Consider the following 19,157-nt stretch of genomic DNA (forward strand, 5'->3'; position numbering starts at 1 on the left):
AAAACTGAACATGTGCCAAATTTCGAGTTAATTGCAGAGTGCAGTGTAATCATTTGTTTTGTGCATTAAGTATTATACCAGTTTCCCAAATAACTATTTTTATCAAAAGGGATTTTTAGATCCGGAAAGGAAAGGTTGTGCCTGTATGCCCTTCATGAGTTACATGTGCAGATACTTGCACCGTTTAAAGGGGTATTCCGAAAATATGAACGTCTGATACAAACACTAAATTAATGAGTACAACAAAACTCAATTTCATTAAATCACAAAACAAAGCTTAGTTTGTCTTGGAGTCAAATTTTTTTTATGGGCTTTCTAAAGTAGGCGGTGTTATCTACAAGATAGCCACCACAGGATATACTACAAGTCCCATGATCCCACAGTTCTTAGTAAAAGCTCCTCCCTCTTATGCTCTACTCCCAGTGATGTTGTAACAACGCTTTGCTCTGTTGCCATAATAATTATGTGTAACTGCCATCACCCCACTTGGATGAGTCTCACCAAAACACCGGCCATACTGGATGCACTGCATCCAACCGACTACAGTGGTGATCACATGTCCTGCCCAGGCTGCTACATGACATGTGACCAGCGGTCATCTTCTGTCCTGTGTCTCCTCCACAGGTACAAAATCAATGGATTGATTAATAGGCGAGTAGCATTTAAATTCTTCATTATAGTGTATGTCCACAGCATTTTTCTGGCAAGGGGAGCAAGTTATTATACAACTAATTACATATTAGCTTATGTTTTAATGACCTAATTGAATATGAATTAGGTTTATTCCTGGAATACCCCTTTAAGCATCACAGGTACAAAGTATCCTTATATAAATTAAATTGGGAAATGAAGCAAAAAAAAATAAACTAACCCATTAATGCCCTAACTTAAAAAAAAAAAAAAAAAGGAATAGGAGTTTTTTTTTCTTTTTGTTTTGCTTTCTTGTGCATATAAGCAAACGCCACCTTCTAACTCCCCACATTGTAGAGTGCAACATAAAGACACAAATAGAATTCCAAAATTTGGCAAGTGATGAAATCTCCTGAGATTAAGTGATTTGTAGGAAGTCTGTAACAAAATCCTGCTTGGGGTGACAGTATAAAGGCAAAATGTCTTTGATAGAAACTAAGCATACAATCTTAAAGAAAGCCTGATTTCCTCATGTCGTCATTTCTCTCTCTCCCTCGCCCTCTCCTTTATCTAACCCACTGGTATCGTTGCTATTCTACAACAGTAGGCCGCAAAACATAACAGCAATAAACTGGCATGAAGGCATTTGATGGGTGTAAAGAGATCCATTGCTGTATGCAAGCTGAAGATGGTGCACATGCAGCCATGGAGGACAATACTTAGCACGTAGAGTCCCGGCTACAACAACAACAAAACTGTTAGTGCATCTGTCACTGCATTGTCTCTTTTGCTTGCGTCTTGGTTGTGCTTCTTGCACTACACAACCAAGTTTATATTTCTAGGAGGAAAGCTGTAGTGATTCCAAGCCGCTCTTCATACACTTCTGAGTGTGTGGTTATTCAGTGCTAAAGAGGAATCCGGATCCTCCTCTCGCTATGCACCGAGCATCTTGCCACTTGACTGTGTGCCATAAGAGCGCTGCATCTTTGTGTGCCAACAGCAAGGCAGTCCGACTCCCAAAAGTGTGGAGCGCAAACGTGTTACAAAGCTGTAAGCGCCATGATCATGACCACAGGTTGAATCAGTTCGCAGCTTCCAAAGAGAGACTCAAACTGTAGTTTCTGCAAGAGTCTCCATTATGACTGCCGTGTCTCAGTGTTGGCAGTAAACTTAAGTCTCATCAGCTGAATATTGCAGATTGCTTCAGCGAGATGGACAGGAAGGATGTTCCTCTACTGGATGATCTGGGTTTGGATCAACCTAAGGAAAAATAAAATATATGTCATTGAAAAAGAAAGCTAAATTATGCAGGGTGATAAAAGTCACAAAAAAAAATAAATAAATAATCAAAGACTAACATAAAGAGGCCACTGAATTAAGAGTAAAAAGGAACTAAACCTGTGAAGCCGCATTTTGTTTTTTTAATTTCAGAAATTAATAGAACAGGTGATAAAAGTAAACTGTGTTATATACTTCAAATAAAAACAGCTTCTCTGTGCCTTGTTTCTGCTTTTTCTCCTGTAGTGAGCAGTGTATCTGAAAGCTTTTTGAGCTCCAGCCATGTCAAAAAGACAAGATGGCTAAGGATTAACTCTTCATATTCTCTTAAAGATTCAGCTATATGAGTATATAGCAATATCAGAGACACTTTATCAGTTATCTCATCTGTCAATTGTTACAGGACAGAAAGCAGTTTTACAGAAACAACTCAAATAATGAAGGTAGAGAGAAAAAAAAAAAAAGTAATACACGGGAATAAAGTACATAGCAAAGTTTACAACTACTACTACCACCATCTGCCCTATTGATTTATGCAATTTTGGAAAAAAAAATTAGGTACACTTTACAATCAGCACATATCTTATTTTGTGTTATTTATATTTTCCTGCTTGTTTTCTAATACAGGCAGTCCCCGGGTTACATACATGATAGGTTCCATAGGTTTGTTCTTAAGTTGAATTTGTATGCAAGGCAAAATTGTAGATTTTACAATTGTAGATCCAGACAAAAAAAAAAAAATTTTGCCCCAGTGCCAATTGGAGTTACAAATTTTTTGCTGTAATGGGACCAATGATTATCAATAAAGCTTCATAACAGACACCTTACGGCCTGGGACTATAGTAAAGCATCCAGAGAGCTTCACAGAGGTCACATTGGGCAGAGGGGGCAGTCTTTAACTAAGGGTCGTCTGTAAGTTGGGTCTGTAAATTATATTATTTATAATTAACATTAAAATTATTCTTATTAATAAAAATTAATATGATGGGATTCTTACTTTCAATTCCAATTGGACTTGAAGATTAGATAAAAATGCAGCACTCTATACATACTGTCCAATATAGAAGCTAGGCCATAATCACAGTGGATGGTTCTAATAACTGGTCTCTTACCAAAAATCTATAGCGGTTTATACTATAATAAAGAATACTTACCTCTGAGTAAAGAGGTGGAGGCAGGTAGCGAAATTCTTGGATATAAGCAAACAGTGGTCCTTGAAGTGCCAACTCAAAGTTATCACAGATGTTTGATGATACCATATTCTGTCTCTGCTCTTCTGTAACGATTTCTGCATAGCTTGGAGGTGCTGGAAAAGATGCAGTAAAAAATAAAAATAAGATTGTGCAAATCCTTGTTTTTAAGCAATTTATAGTACTCTGCAATAGTAGCGCATGATCGAGCACATGCTTGCAGATCAACACGTGGAAGAACAGGCTGCCATTGCAACATCCAGGATGATTAGAAAGTATTGCAAAATTACCTTCAGGTCGCTCTGGCAGAACTAATCCCAGCCAGTTATTCATGCTGTACTGACTGCTCACACTAGATGTCCGACTGCCAAATGGATGCAGAGGAATTGTTCCAATAACCAGAGGTAAGTTAAGGAATAAATCCATAGCGCCTGGAATATCCACATATACCTAAACAATAAGAAATAAAACAGTTATAAATTTAAAGCAGACAGAATGGGGCACTAAAAATGGACTATGCCTCTAAGAGTCATTAGTTATGGAAAACTCATAATTTATAAGGAATCTTTTACTAGTATAGCCAACTAAAAGAATGGGCATATCTGAAATGTAACATGGGTCCTTGTCCCCTTTACTGAACTAAATTTAATTGTGACTCCATCCCACTAGCCTCTTATGACCATATTGCAAAAAAAAAAAAAAAAAAAAAAAAAAAAATCCTAATAACTTTCTATACAAACTAACAACCTAGTAACTTGTCAGAGTGAATATGATTTACAGTTTGCTGCTTTAGCTCCTCAGTTAAATCAGATTGTAAGCTCTGGCGAGCAGGGTCCTCACTCCTATAGTTCCATCTGATCATGTGAATACTTTTTAATATATCTTATTTTGTCTGTATTTCTACCCAAAGATCTGTAAAGCGTTGAAGAATATGATGCCGCTATAATCTAATCCATGAAACCATGATATTCCCAATCAATAACTCCATATAATCTCTTACAACCAAACTTAAAAATCCATAAATCATTGCATTATACATACCATGAGAGAATATTCTACGCGGATTATGCTGCAATCAATGATGGAGGGGGACACAGGTGGAATTTTCAGCAGTTTGCCATTCCACGTTTCGGTTTTTCCAGAAGAAAGGGATTCGCCTCGCAAGTTGGCAACAAGCTGCTTCACCTCCTTCATTTTCCCTTTGGCATAGAAAGTCTGTGTTTGATAAATGGCGGCCTTAGGCACAACCATTCTGGAAGAGCAATTCTCAATCTCTGCGAAGATTTGAATTGATTCACCTTCAAGAAAAAAGATGAACACAGGCTTTAAGCAATCTGCAGTGACAAGGCAATACATTATATGCCAAAGCGGTACATAACGACATCCAAGATACCAACATTTATCTTAGCTTTAAGCCATCGAGTAGCCGGGGCAATAATTTAAGTCTATGTGTAATCTTCAAAGCTTTGCCATCAACATCAATGAAAACAAAAGAAAAGTCAAATGTCCGATTTCCACTCCTTACCTGGTGTATAGCCCTTCCTTTCGATTTTGGCACTTAAGGATATTGGACCTGAGGTACAGAACCAGCAACATAGAGTTTTCTCTTTCGTGCCCGCTTGTGGTGACTGAAAAAAAAAAAAGAAATAAATTAGTTGTAATAAAATTAAAACCAAGTTAACTGAAAAGAATCACGTGCCTAAGACGACACCAACGTGTATGAGAGAGGGGTGCTTAAAATTTTTTAGGAATAGATAATTACTATAGTCAAGTCCCATCTATGAAGTACAATGGGACACAAGACCACAAAATTGTTTTTGGGGGGTGGTAGGAAAAAAAAAATGACTGGTAGCCAAAACCTATTAAAATATTTTCTACTGTTCCATCAATAATTTAAATATGTTGGAAGAGAAAAAAAAAAAATTCTAATCTGGCATAATATTCTCTTCACAAATATATAATAGTCTATAATCTGGCCAGGCAAAGGTTAACCAAAGGCTTCATCATTCCATATTATAGAAGGCAGTATGCGCTTAGGCTTGTATAACCTTCATTACTTATATTATACTCGGTAGCAAAAATTGTTTAAAAAGAGAGAAAAAAAAAATCCAATTTTTTAATATATGGAAATTTTGAAGTTAAAAAAAAATTCCACAATTCCTTACCAGTAATGAAGGAGTGTTGATATCTATATGTTCAAACACGGTGAATTCCTTCTTTAATTTTACTGGTAGCAGCCAGGCTCTGTGCAACTCTGCTTTTACCCAATAACGTACACTGCCGTGTCTGCCTTCAAATGAGGTAGCGAGTGGTCTGCGCAAGAGAGGAAGGCAAAATTAGTGACAGCGTTCCATTACAGGCTTAATAACACAGCTCATTGCCGCTTGCAGCAGAGGCCTAGGTTTAGCAAATTCCACATTTATCTGGGGGGATTTTAGTACAAAATGGTGAATTTTTTTTTTGTTTCTAGGAATTATTCATGGCCAGTCATGAAATAATGACTTTCACCTTTGCCTTTTATATACTACAGTACCCCGTCCTCTGTATTACGTATACACATAGAGGGGAGGTTGGAAACTATTTCTGGTGAGGAATGTCTATATCGGGGAGTGGTTTGGCCTTAGAAAACGGGAGACAAGGAGATACTTACGTTTGTGGAAGCTCGAAACTAAATGCATATTCATGGCGTCCTGAATGGATAGTGGTCAGACCTTCTTCAGAATTATCATCATCTGGAAAAAAAAAAAAACGAGAATATACCCGTCTGTTAACTTCCTCTTTTCACATTTATTCAGCTTATGTGTAGGGCATGGAAGCACAGGGAGAGTTAATATCAGAAAAAACTTCTGAAGTATTTTTATTAATTAGCAACAGTAAAAACGTTCCAGCACTTATGACTGCCTAACAACCGAACAAAATACCCAGAGAGAAAGAACAATACGATAAACTAACTAACTAGTCTTCTGGAAACAATGAAATGTAGTCCAAGGCACCGAGGTCAAACCCCACCCAGACATTTGAGATATTAAGGAGAGGTTCTTAGTTGCGGTAAACAACTTGACCTTCATAATCTACCTTTGTGCAATCACAAGACGATATATTATCAGGATCTGGGTGTGTATTATACTGCAGCACACAGGTATAAAAAATATATATAAAACAGTATAAAAACCAGATATCCTGATGTGTGCCCAAATATAGTCATCTATTCTCATGTACGATAGAAGGCAAAGGAGATCGAAAACAAAGCAGTTTTCCGTATTGAAGCCTGTTGTCTCAGTATGATACTTACAGTAACAGGCTTAACCCTATAATATTTTATTTAAAAAAATATATATATATATATTTTATGTAAAATATACGCCACACTTTCTTTCCTCTGCTGCAAAGTTTTTTTTTTTTTATAATGCCAGCTCAGCAATCTCCTGGAAAAGAGCACTAGCAGCAGTACAGTGTGGTAAACAAGTGCTGAGCTGTCAATCACAGACAGACTCTAGCAGGAGAGGACCGGCCTGAACCGGTGCAAGCAGATCCTCAGCCAGTCTCTCATATGCATAGACATGACGTAGCTCGCTGCAGAGACGGCAAAGGCACAGCCTAACCTGCTGGAGCTCATCCTACGCTGTACTAGTCACACACACCCACTTCTTCCGGGTCTACTGTAGACCACGCTGGATGGAGCAAAGGCAACGTGTGCCTATGGCCCCTCTGGCTGCACATTCTTTAGTAATCACTAAGCACATCCGTATGTCACAATACGACCAACATGGTCAATCCCTTTAACACCAGGGAAAGCCCCAAGGCCAACCACTCGAAACTTCTCAAGATGATGACATTTCCTTCAAAGCTCCAGGGTCTAAGAATCTTTGCCTTACACCAGTTATTCATCCCCCTCTAAGAAACATTTCCAGAAGATCAGCCCATATTCAGTGGAGTGGGGCCATCTTCTTTGAGAAGACCATCTTCATAGATTGTATGAACTTTGAAAACGCTCTAGAATACTTTCCTGATAATATAGAGGACATCCTGAGTAAACTATGTCTATCTTATAAGACTATGTTCCTACACTCCTTAGAGGAGCGACAGGGCAACTTGGATACACATATATTTATGATCCTTGAAGACAGGACAGATCCAAGTGATGCACTAGTGAAACATGGCCGACATTGCTGCACAGAAATAAGTTTATGTTGGATCCAGGCTCATGTCAGTTTTTTTAAAATTAGAGCCGGTCCTAGTCTGGTCCATTTCATAGCCAATGTTTTACGAGGATTAATGAAAAACGGATACCGGACTTTGTAAAATTTGGACGTTAACTGCCTATTTTGGCCATGTTTATAGCAGGCAGCCCAAATAACATGCACTCCTTTATGCATTTGTTCCATTTTTAGTATGCTCGCTTCTTCCTTTCACTAGGAATGTATAATATGTGGGCACTTTATTTGGACATATGACCACCATTAGTTCTCAGCCACCAACAACGGCCTCCAATAAGTGGGCTCTTATTAAAAAACCCTAAAAAGAGACCCAATTATTTAAACGATCACCATGAGCCTTCCTCTCTGTTAGCAGCCATGTTAGTCTCTGGTTGATGAGGCCTGTGGCGTTTGTTAATGAGACACTTAGGTCTGGGAAAGGTCTTCTAATGGTGACCATTTTATATCACATCTATAATAGGGTGAACCTCCTGTACATGTCCATACACAAGTCTCTGACTGGACTGTAGAAGCAGCACTTTCATGTACTCTTCCCTGTACAAAGACATTTCCTCAGAATAAAAAAAGTTTTATTGTATTTTTTTTATAACGTTTTATACACTTTATTTATACAAAATGGCCGCCCTCAGCAGACAGCACCCGCCATCCATAAGGGAGACAACAGCCGTTAAATTGCAACTGTCCCTGTCACAGCCCAGCGCCATGACAAGCACCAGCGCCGCAGCTACAGTCAGTGGGTGAATCAGCCACGCCCACCTCTCGCCACCTGCTCCCGGGTGCCCTAAGCAACAGCAACATCCAATCGCAGCGCGCAGCCGTCTCCATAGCAACAGCCTAACAAAAGCTATGCCACCAATCAGCAGCTCGCTGGGTGCGGCTTTCATTTGTAACCCCCTCCGAACCCAGAACCAAGCTTGTGTGAGAGCTGCACGTATCAGGAGAGGGGGGAGATTAACCCTTGCAGTGCTGCACACCAGCAACTTGACTGGGGGAAGGGGGGTAATAGTCCTGCAGTGCACTCACATACAGGTCTATGTCATACAGTGATAGATCATTATACTAAATGCAATGTATTATATGTATATTCTATGGCTACACTGCACACTATGCACCAGATAAGCCAGTACATACTATAGGTAATAACTAGAGATCTGTAAAATGTGGGTCAATTTAACCATTTCCCAGCCAGAGCACTGAATAGACCCCACAGCACTAGGCAGCCCATGCACTGCAGGCTGCATCTGCTCCTGTATGACATTTGGAGAAAGCTCCTTCCCCTGTGTGTGCCATTCTCTTATGGAAGAAGCTATGAAGTCATTGCCACCACCTGACAGCCACTCAGCCAATGGCCTGCCAGCAGAGGAGGCTCCCCCTCCCACTCACAGCTCTCTCTCCACTGACACCACTAGCCCAAAACAGGATTGAACCGCTTCTAACAAAGGCTGCTGGAAACTTCAGAAAAACAAGATGATTCCTTCACCCCCCCCCCCTTCTCCCCCCCCCCATGCAATGACTTCTCCCATTCAATCTCCATCACCCCAAGACCATGCCATGCAGAATACACTGCAGCCTACAGCTAGGAAAACTTGTGCAGTGCCCCATGTCATGCCACTATGGGCACATTGCAGCCCACTATACAACTTGGCTGACAATGCCAGTGGATGGGCTAGTAGTAATGTCACATATTATATGTACACTTCCAATACTTTTCCTAGATGATCCATTTGCAATAATATCAAATATTACATGTACACTTACAATACAAACAGTCTAGTTGCAACAATGTTGCACTTACAATGGCCATATACCATCTAGTACCAGCAATGGAACATACTATATGAGCACTTACAATAGAAATAGATGATCTATTTCCAACAATGTTACATACTATATGAGCACTTCCCATGCCCATAGATGATCTAGTAACAGCAGCAATGTTACATACTATATGTGCACTATAGTTAACAATGTTACATACTACATGTGCACTTCCAATGCTCATACATGATCAAGTTGGATCCCCATGTTACACCCCATATTGTGCACTTACCTCTCTCATGGCCAATGAGGATGTCCTTATGGTTGAAATACTCCACTTCCTCAGTGTAGTTCTGGGTATAGGCAGTATTAGATCCAGCATTCCTAGATTCTGTCCATCTCACTTTGGCATGTCCTCTTGCATGGATCTTCAGGGATTTGACTCTGATCTCCCCAGTTACTTCCAGATTTACCTTTCCTGAGACTGTGTCCCCACTGGAATATACAGGGACATGGCTGCCATTCAGACAGTCAAAGCTTATGGTTAAACTCTTTACCTTCCCCAGCACCATGATTGTAAGAAAATGTAGAAAAATAGATGCTTGTATTGATGGTGAAAATTGGGGGGGAGAGGAAAAAAAAGAATTAAGATGTCATATAAAATGTAATGTGGTGCATTGGGGATGGAGGGCAGGAGAGGTAACAGCAGGGGCTGCTGTCACAGTGCTCAGCTCAGTGGTCTCCCTACAAAGACGGCTGTCTGCAGTGTGCCGGCTCACTTTATGGAGAGCTCTGTGAAAAACAAGCTGACTGCGCATGCGCCCCGCCTCCGACACCTCCACTCCTCCTAGCCCTTTATCCCTTCTGCTAGAAAACTTTGCAGGACGTGCCCTAATTTTTTTTTTTTGCACTTGTTTATTTCATTATACTGGAGCAGGAATTTCTGTTGCTTCGATGGCTTCATCTGTATGAGTGCTACATTGCTATACATGCTATATAGTGTTATTGCAGTAAATGAAGAAGCTGTAGATGCATGACAAAGGGGCAGCCATGAGCTATAGATTTCTATAAATAGCTATAGGGGGATTTGTGATCAGATCTTGCCTGATCACTTACCAGATCCCCTGCTATAAGATACCTCCTGGATGCAGGGTCATGTAATCTGCTGCATTCCCTAATACTGAAGATCTCCTCTACACTGAATGTGCAGATCATAGACTTCTTTTCTATTATTTGCATGGGTTGTGGGTGATTTAAAGGGTAAACATGACTTGGAAGGTGTCCAGTCAAAGGTAACATGTTAAGATTTACCCTTGCATTATTATTTCAGATACTGAACGGGGGTGTATTTGTTAATGTGGAATATAATAATAATACTACTAATAATTATTGATGAGAGGACCCAACCCACAAAGTTTGGACTTGTTTCAGGTTTGGCTCAATACTCCCGCCACCTTTATTTTGGGAAGGATCAACTGCGGCCACAGTAGTTTAAATGTAACTGGTGACTTTGCCAGCGGCATTTAAACAGTTAACACCTATGATTTGGTGACAGCTCTGATTTTTTAAAATTCTTTTCAGGACCTGAATTTTAATGGGTCAGCTCATCAATACTAATAATTAATATTTATTTATGTAGAACCAACACATTCTGCATCATTTTACAGATCAAAACAAGATGTTACACAGAAATAACATAGATGGAACAATAGGAATGAGGACCCTGTTCCCAAGAGCTTACAATCTATGAGGAAGAAGGGCTGGGGGCACCGGAGTGACAATGTAATATTAATCTGCCCATATATATATACACCATATAGCAAATTTGTAATAATACATGTGACATAATTTGAAAGAGGATGTTGTACTGAACCTTAAACAGAACCTGTCACCAACTGAAAGCATGTAAAACTACCACTGGTACATTATACGTCTATGCATCTTTTTCTTACTTCTCATGCATATTGTTACAAATCATCTATTATTGTGAGTTAGGTGCAAATATTCCCATTATACCTTATCTCTGTGTAGTCTCCACAAAAATAATTTAATAATGGATGTGGGTACCAGCCTTTATTTGTGACTACCCGTAAGTTTAACTAAAAACAAACTACACATACTCACCTAGGCTCCTCTTCATCCCATTTCTGGAGGTGTTCTTCTTTAATCATGACATGCCTGGTTCGCCTGGGAAAAAAAGACTTATAATTAGCAGGCCATAGCATGGGGACGAGATGTTCGGCACTCCGGGCTGCTAATTATTCATGCTACATGTGCTAGCATGTAGAGGGAGGTGTCTATAATCCAGGAATTCAAGACCAGTGAATTCAGGCCTCTTGCCTGACGTCACCTCCCTCTTCCAGCATGTGATTGAATAATTAGCAGGCTGGAGCGCCGGACATCTTGTCCCTGCACTAGCCTGCTAATTATAAGTCTTTTTTCCAGGCGATCCCGGCATTTCATGATTAACAAAGAACAATGGGGCAGATTTATCAAGTGTCTGAAAGTCAGAATATTTCTAGTTGCCCATGGCAACCAATCACAGCTCCCCTTTAAAATATTCATGAGCACTGGTAAAATGAAAGATGAGCTGTGAGTGGTTGTCATGGGCAACTAGAAATATTCTGATTTTCAGACACTTGATAAATCTGCCCCAATGTCTGGATTGGGATGAAGAAGAACTTAGATGAGTATGTTTAGTTTGTTTTTTGTTAAAATTGCTGGTTGTTTTCTTTTACACACCTATGCACATAGAGGGTATTTTATCAAGAGACAGCGCATTGTGGCGCGGGCTATAGCTAATGTGCTAGCACGGAGTGCCCCCTCTCTGCCCACAAGGCCCCACACAGCTCTTTGCATGGAAAAATAAAAAAGTAATATATTTTTGAATGTGGGGAATGAAAAATCAAAACACAAAAGCTAAAAAGGGTCTGGTCATAAACCGCAGCATCTGTAATAACATATCACTTCTTTATGCAAAGAAGTGAATGAGGAAACCCTTTTTTGGATGTTAACACCTATTGAAGACTAGAATTTCCCATTAAAATTATACATTTGTGTTCCAGAGACTCATTTAAGAAGAAATAACCTTGTAGTTGGCTTAGTAGTGACTATATTATGTTTGTATATTTATGGCAATTCGTGCCTTTTTTGGAGACTTTTTGGGGTTTTTGCTGCATTGATAAATCTCTTTTACAGGGAAACTATTATATTAGAAAACATCTGACTTGTTCTAGGGGCTATTCAGAAGTTATGATTCATGGGGGTCCAGGTGCTTAGACCTCTATCGAGGCATACAGTATAGAGCGGTGACCTTCGCAAGGTAAGTTAGTGTATGAATGTACAAGCTTTACGTAAGTTCATATACGGCTTGGTCCACTCTGAGAGGAGTATCCAGAAAATCTAGTCGAAACTGAAAGTCTTCTGACCTTTTGCTTAAAAAAAATGACACGTTAACATCCTGAGGCATTGTTGTGTCTGCCTGGTGTATTTCTGTTGATAACCGATAGTTAGCCGAGGGAGTCACATTCCAAACTAGGTGCTGGCCAGCTGAACTACTAATGCCACTTAATATATATAAACATGACCATTCCAATTCTCATCCGGGAAAAAAAGCAGGTGGGAATGTTGATTTGTCTTGGCCAATTTACATAATAGACAAAAGTCTATGGGAGCCTTGTTTCCACACATTTATGGTGTAGAAAAAGGTGCAAACCACTGGTTTCCTTCCTTTTTGCCATCCTCACCACTTCCCAAATGGGAGTCGTGAAAGAGGAAAAGATGACTTGGGAAAATCAGCATGAACGCTGGTCACAATTGTAGCTCAACTGTAACGAGACCTCCCGAGACTTTCCCCCAAATTTTGGGAGCACGTTGCACCTGTGCAAGAAGATATAAGACCAGCCTTAAAATTGCCAGTTTGGAGTCATGCACTTATGAGTGATCAATGGAAACTGTACCCCACTAGGGCAGGCTTTTTTTTAAGCAGGTCAATACAAGGTGGGTTTTTGAGTTAAAGATACACACAAATAGACAATACTTGACTTCCAGAAACTCTCTAAGACTGTGCTACCACTCACCACCATATATTCATCTTCTGCTTTCTACAACAGTAAATAGGAGATGCTGGGCCCCACAGCAAAGTTGTGAATGGGGTCCCCCTTCACCCTTAAAAATATACATATTTGTATACTCACGTTTGTGATAACATTTATACATTCATATATACACATATTTATATACATACAGCATATATATACCTACAGAATAAGCATAAATACAGTCCATACAGCATATACACATCTACAAACTGCACCATACACACCCATGCAACATATACACATCACATATGCAAACACATATAGAGCATGTACACAGGGGCAAACTGGCCATATAACCCACCAGGGGAAATCCCTTTGTGCCGACTGGTCTGGGGCCAGTCTATAAATAATAAACCATGCACTCACCTTTCCGATGCTCCCCTGCAGCTCCGCTATTTGCAGTCCGGTTGGCAGTGACAGCTCCTTGCAACCAGGCTGTGCACAAAGTAGGACATCTGCAAACTGATGCCATAGTCTGAGCGCAGCCCGCACGCACGGAGCTGTCACTGCCAATGAGACTGCATCAAGTAATCAAGCTGTGGGGGAGCGTTAGAGAGGTAAGTATTTTATTACTTTTAGGTTTATTATTTTTATGTGCTGGGCAGGGGACTGGCTGGCTGTATACAGAGTTGGGGCAGGCTGGCTTTATACTGGGGGGACTGGCTGGATATATCCTGGGGGGGGACTGACTGGCTATATACGGGGGGGCTGGCTATATTCTGGGGGGACTGGCAGGCTGTATACTGGAGGGGGCTAGCTATATACAGGGGGCTGGCTATATACTGGGGGGACTGGCTGGCTGTATACTGGAGGGGACTGGCTATATACTGGGGGGCTGGCTGGCTATATACTGGGGGGACTGGCTGGCTATATACTGGGAGGTGGGCTGGCTATACAATGGGGGGGACTGGCTGGCTATATACAGGGTACTGGTTGGCGGTGTTATATGGCATAGTAGTAGTAGTAATAGTAGTTATATTCTTGTTACATAGTAGCAGTATTATATTAGGCATAGTCTTGTACATAGTGGGCTGTGTTATAGTAGTTATATTCTTGTTACATAGTAGCAGTATTATATTAGGCATAGTCTTGTACATAGTGGGCTGTGTTATAGTAGTTATATTCTTGTACATAGTGGGCATTATTATAGTAGTTATATTCTTGTACATAAGAGGCAGTATTATAGTAGTTATATTCCTGTACATAGGGGGCAGTATTATAGTAGTTATATTTTTGTATATAGGGGCAGTATTATTGTAGTTATATTCTTGTACAAGGAGGCAGTATTATAGTAGTTATATTCTTGTACATAGGGGGCAGTATTATAGTAGTTATATTCTTGTACATAGGGGGCAGTATTATAGTAGTTATATTCTTGTACATAGGGGGCAGTATTATAGTAGTTATATTCTTTGATATAGTGGGCAATATTATAGTAGTTATATTCTTGTACATAGGGGGCAGTATTATAGTAGTTATATTCCTGTACATAGGGGGCAGTATTATAGTAGTTATATTCTTGTACATAGGGTGCTGTATTATATTAGTTATATTCTTATACATAGGGGGCAGTATTATAGTAGTTATATTCTTTATATAGGGGGCAGTATTATTGTAGTTATATTCTTGTACATAGGGGGCAGTATTATAGTAGCTATATACTTGTACATAGGGGCTGTGTTATAGTAGTTATATTCTTGTACACAGGGGCAGTATTATAGTAGTTATATTCTTGTACATAGGGGGTGGTATTATATTAGTTATATTCTTATACATAGGGGGCAGTATTATAGTAGTTATATTCTTGTACATAGGGGGCAGTATTATAGTAGTTATATTCTTGTACATAGGGGGCAGTATTATAGTAGTTATATTCTTGTACATAGGGGGCAGTATTATAGTAGTTATATTCTTGTACATAGGGGGCAGTATTATAGTAGTTATATTCTTTGATATAGTGGGCAGTATTATAGTAGTTGTATTCTTGTACATAGGGGCAGTATTATAGTAGTTATATTCTTGTACATAGGGGGCAGTATTATAGTAGTTATATTCTTGTACATAGGGGGCAGTATTATAGTAGTTATAGTCTTGTACATAGGGGGCAGTATTATAGTAGTTATATTCCTGTTCATAGGTGGCAGTATTATAATAGTTCTATTCTTGTACATATGGGCAATATTAAAATAGTTCTTTTCTTGTACAAGAAGTCCAACACAACCCAGCGGTCCTGCGCATTTATCATGATACCTAGAAATGGAAATGGAGATGTCAGGGTTGGGTCAGTTGGTGGAAAAACAAGTTGAGTTATGTAAAGATTAAGTTTCAGGTAAAGAGAGGACATGATGTAAGGCACAGCAGAGATGCACTTTACATCAATAAGGCAGGGATGGTGTTACATGCAGAAGTATATAGCTGGGTATCATCAACATTAAGGTAATAACGAAAACTAAATCTGGTTTGTCCATTAAAGGCAGAGTAGAGGGAAAAGAGAAGAGGATCTAGGACTGAGCCCAGTAAGAGGAAGAGAAGAAGACAGAGAGATACGGGAAAGGAAACGGTGAAAGTGCGTTCAGAGTGGTAGGAATAAAAACAAGAGAGCACAGTGTCCATCAGGCCACAGGAGGAGCTGGTGGTCCACAGTATCAGACACTGCCGTGAGATCCAGAAGAGAATAGTCACCCTTGGATTTTGCAGTGAGAAGATCATTGGAGACTTTAGAAAGAGCAGTTTCAGTGGAATGAATAGTGTGGACACCAGATCAAGGATTGGGATCAAGTAGGGAGTTCACTGATAGATGATGGTTTAGATGAGAATAAACCAGTGATTCAGTTTGGAGATGAAGTGGATATTAGAGACTAGTTGGCACAGGGTCTAGGGAGTTTTTTTAGTTATAGGCCTACTACAATGTGTTCGAAAGATGAAAGAAAGACACCAGAAGAAAGAGAGAGGTTAAAAGTTGAGGTTGCTGATTTAGGTAGTGGGACGAGCTGAGTAAAAAATAAATAATAAATCCCCCAATGCTCATTGATGGAACTCAGACAGATATCATTATTATAGGATTTGACAGGTATTTTTCGGGGTCTGTGTCTTGGTTTCCATGTGTAACAAACCACGATGCCCAGGTGAATATGTAAATTCTATTTAGTCGTATCATTTACTGCTTGCACAGTATTTTAAAATTGTTCTTTCATGTATTTTACATTAAATAGTAACATTGCATCCTTAACCCATGACACTTCAGAGAGGTCACACGTTAAACTGCTGCAGGTGATTTCCTTATCTTTCATGTCATCTGCCTGTCTGTAAATGCCTGATGATGAAAGGAGATACATAAGGTGTCAATGATTCACAACCACTTGTATGATGAATGTGACTTGTGGTATGGTTGACCTCTTTTGTTAAATACATTTGGTTTTGCAAGCTTGGGTATCCATAGTCTACACTGTATAATCTACTGTAATATATTCTTGTCCAACGATTCTCAGTGAGAAGTAAATGGACACTACCAAACTGTCTATAAATCATTATTGTCAGTACAAAACAAATTATTAGAGAAAAAAAGACTCTTTTCCTCCCGCTTGACTGTTATCATTGATGATAGTGGTACATACCTACTAACATTGTATGTTCTAGTGTGTATGACAGGTATAGATGAACACTTCCTTTCAGTGTACATGTCACAGCAAAACGTATTTAGTGCGTAATATGCAAAATCTCACAATAACATGCAAACAGAATGGAATTTCACCCATTAGCAAGTCCCTTCCATGGACGTCAGGTTTGAACATCTCACACACATATATAACACCCGTAACAGTAAACTGATAAAGCTGAGACACAGTGCTATGTGGGGTAATAGATGGTGGGTAATATACACTTTATTGTTTTAATCATTTTTGGTATTTGTAAACCACAGTTTTCTCTATTTGTATCCTGATGTTTGCTACTGTAACTCTTGGGGCCTTTTCACACTAAAGTTTTATAAAGTGTCATACTCTGACCTATCTGTCAGATATTTAATTATTCTGGTGATAACCCCTTATCTCTACACCTATTTTCCACAGTAATGACCAGGTTATTTTTCAGATTTTTGGCAAAACCTTCTACAAGTTATAACTTTTTTTTATTTTCCAGTCACCATAGCTGTGTGTAGTCTTGATTTTTTTTTTGGATGAAATTTAGTTTTTAATAGCACAATTGGCGGTTTCATATGTCCTACTGTTGAACTTTTATCAACTCTCTCTGTGAAGTATATTTAAAAAAAAATCTGAATTTTTTTTCCTAATAAAATTTTCGCCACTTATTGTGGAATCTAAGAAATATTAAAACTTTTTTCTTTGGGTTTTTCTTTTTATCTCTTTCAAGCACCACAAGATCACGTCGTGGTGTTGCGGAGGGTGTATGGAGAGAGCTCATGGCTCAGCTCTCTCCATATAGCAGGTGTCAGCTGTATAACACAGCTTACACATGCCTATAACTAACACTAGTTAAACTGTTAAGTGCCGTGGTCGAATCTGACTTCGGCACCTAATAGAGCTGCTGGTAAGCGCCGCCATCCTGGATGGCTGATCAGCGCCCCCTGTGACATCATTGGTGGGGGTGGAAATTGGTTGCCATGACAGCCTACAGTCTCATAGAGTGACACCTGCCTCTAACTGGCATGACCAGTGCTGGCAGGTCATCGATTGGTTGTTATGACATCTTGGGGTCTCATAGAGCGGCCTGTCATGAAGAGGGATCTAGGATAAGGGAGTATGAGTTTTTGTAACAGAGAGTTTGCCGTCTTGGCTTGTGGAGTCTTATAGCCACTGATTCTCCACTAGGGGATTCTCGGAAATATGTAAATAAGATTCCCAGGATGGGACAACGAAAACCACAACACTTTTGCTACTTTGTAAGGCAGCCCCCTTACCATCAAGCATAAATGTCAGGTAGGTAGCCTAATGACATGTTTTGGGATAGCAGCCAAACCAGTACATCTATTCCAAGAGGAACAGATTTTCAACTGTAGACAACAGTGTTTCGACGTGGTTGCGTCTCTTAAGTACAGTGTATGGAACTGGTTTAGCTGAGTCAGGAGCCCAGCTAAACTCTCTATAAGAAAAATTCTTACTCCCTGAGTCTAGTCAAAAGCCTCTCATGCAGCCAAACCAGTTCCCTACACTGTACTGAAGAGACGCAACCACATTGAAACAGTGCTGTCCACAGTTGGGAATCTGTACCTGTACCGATCTATTCGCCTATCCCAAAGAAAATCCCTGATAGCCCTTTTAAGGGTGTGTTCACATGTTGCAGCTTGCTTGCCTAGTTACATTAATGTTAACGCATGCATTGACACATTGTTAACACATGCGTTAACATCACCTTTACACTGCGATTTGTAAATGGAAGTGTTCACAGTAATGTAAATCACCTCTCTATAGCTGTTGTAATGCGTTTCAAAACGCGATGTAAACGCAAACAAAGCGCAACATGTGAACGCGGCCTCACTCTGCAGGCAGTGCAAGGAACACAAACAACTCAGATAATATAGTAATAAAATCATCTATTTATCCATTTCACATATAGAAGTCACATCTCTAAATATAACTAGGATGCAAGGTATTAAACACACCTAAAGACAAATATAAGTTATGACGATTTTACTATCTTTAGGTGTAGATAACACTTGTTGCTCTGACATTGGATGGATGTACTGTAATTCATTGCATTTTGTAGAATCTGGCACCTGTTTACAATTTTTGAATGCTGCCTGTGCCCTCTGCTACATATCACATCTACAATTATAGAATTTTTGGGGGCATAATATCTGAATATTTATAAGAACTGATTTCTTTTATGGATTTTTTCGAGTTATGATTCATATAGTACACAAAGAGATTAAGTGTCACCTCTGATCAAACAAAGGAAGTGAATGGGCTCAGGAGCACAGCCTCGCTCTGTGAGTCACGTCTTTGCTGTGAGTAAGCTACCATTTAGTA

General features: G+C 39.6%; 1 protein-coding gene across 2 annotated transcripts; it reads right to left on the reverse strand.

The window, feature by feature from the left end:
- Positions 1-1,093: 1,093 nt before the first annotated feature.
- Positions 1,094-9,859, reverse strand: ARRDC3 (arrestin domain containing 3). Of its 2 annotated transcripts, XM_072139546.1 has the most exons (8): positions 9,366-9,859; positions 5,749-5,830; positions 5,264-5,411; positions 4,624-4,726; positions 4,140-4,396; positions 3,389-3,548; positions 3,063-3,214; positions 1,094-1,890 (listed from the first exon to the last, which is right to left on the reverse strand). In XM_072139546.1, the coding sequence occupies exons 1-8, from the start codon at positions 9,643-9,645 to the stop codon at positions 1,834-1,836; spliced, it is 1,239 nt and encodes a 412-aa protein (XP_071995647.1). In that variant the 5' UTR covers positions 9,646-9,859; the 3' UTR covers positions 1,094-1,833. The 2 variants fall into 2 exon arrangements, with proteins under 2 accessions (XP_071995647.1, XP_071995650.1); XM_072139549.1 differs by lacking the exon at positions 5,264-5,411 and having other exon boundaries at positions 9,366-9,424.
- Positions 9,860-19,157: the final 9,298 nt, after the last annotated feature.

This window comes from Engystomops pustulosus, chromosome 1 (genome assembly GCF_040894005.1).
Source record: "Engystomops pustulosus chromosome 1, aEngPut4.maternal, whole genome shotgun sequence".
NCBI lineage: Eukaryota > Metazoa > Chordata > Amphibia > Anura > Leptodactylidae > Engystomops > Engystomops pustulosus.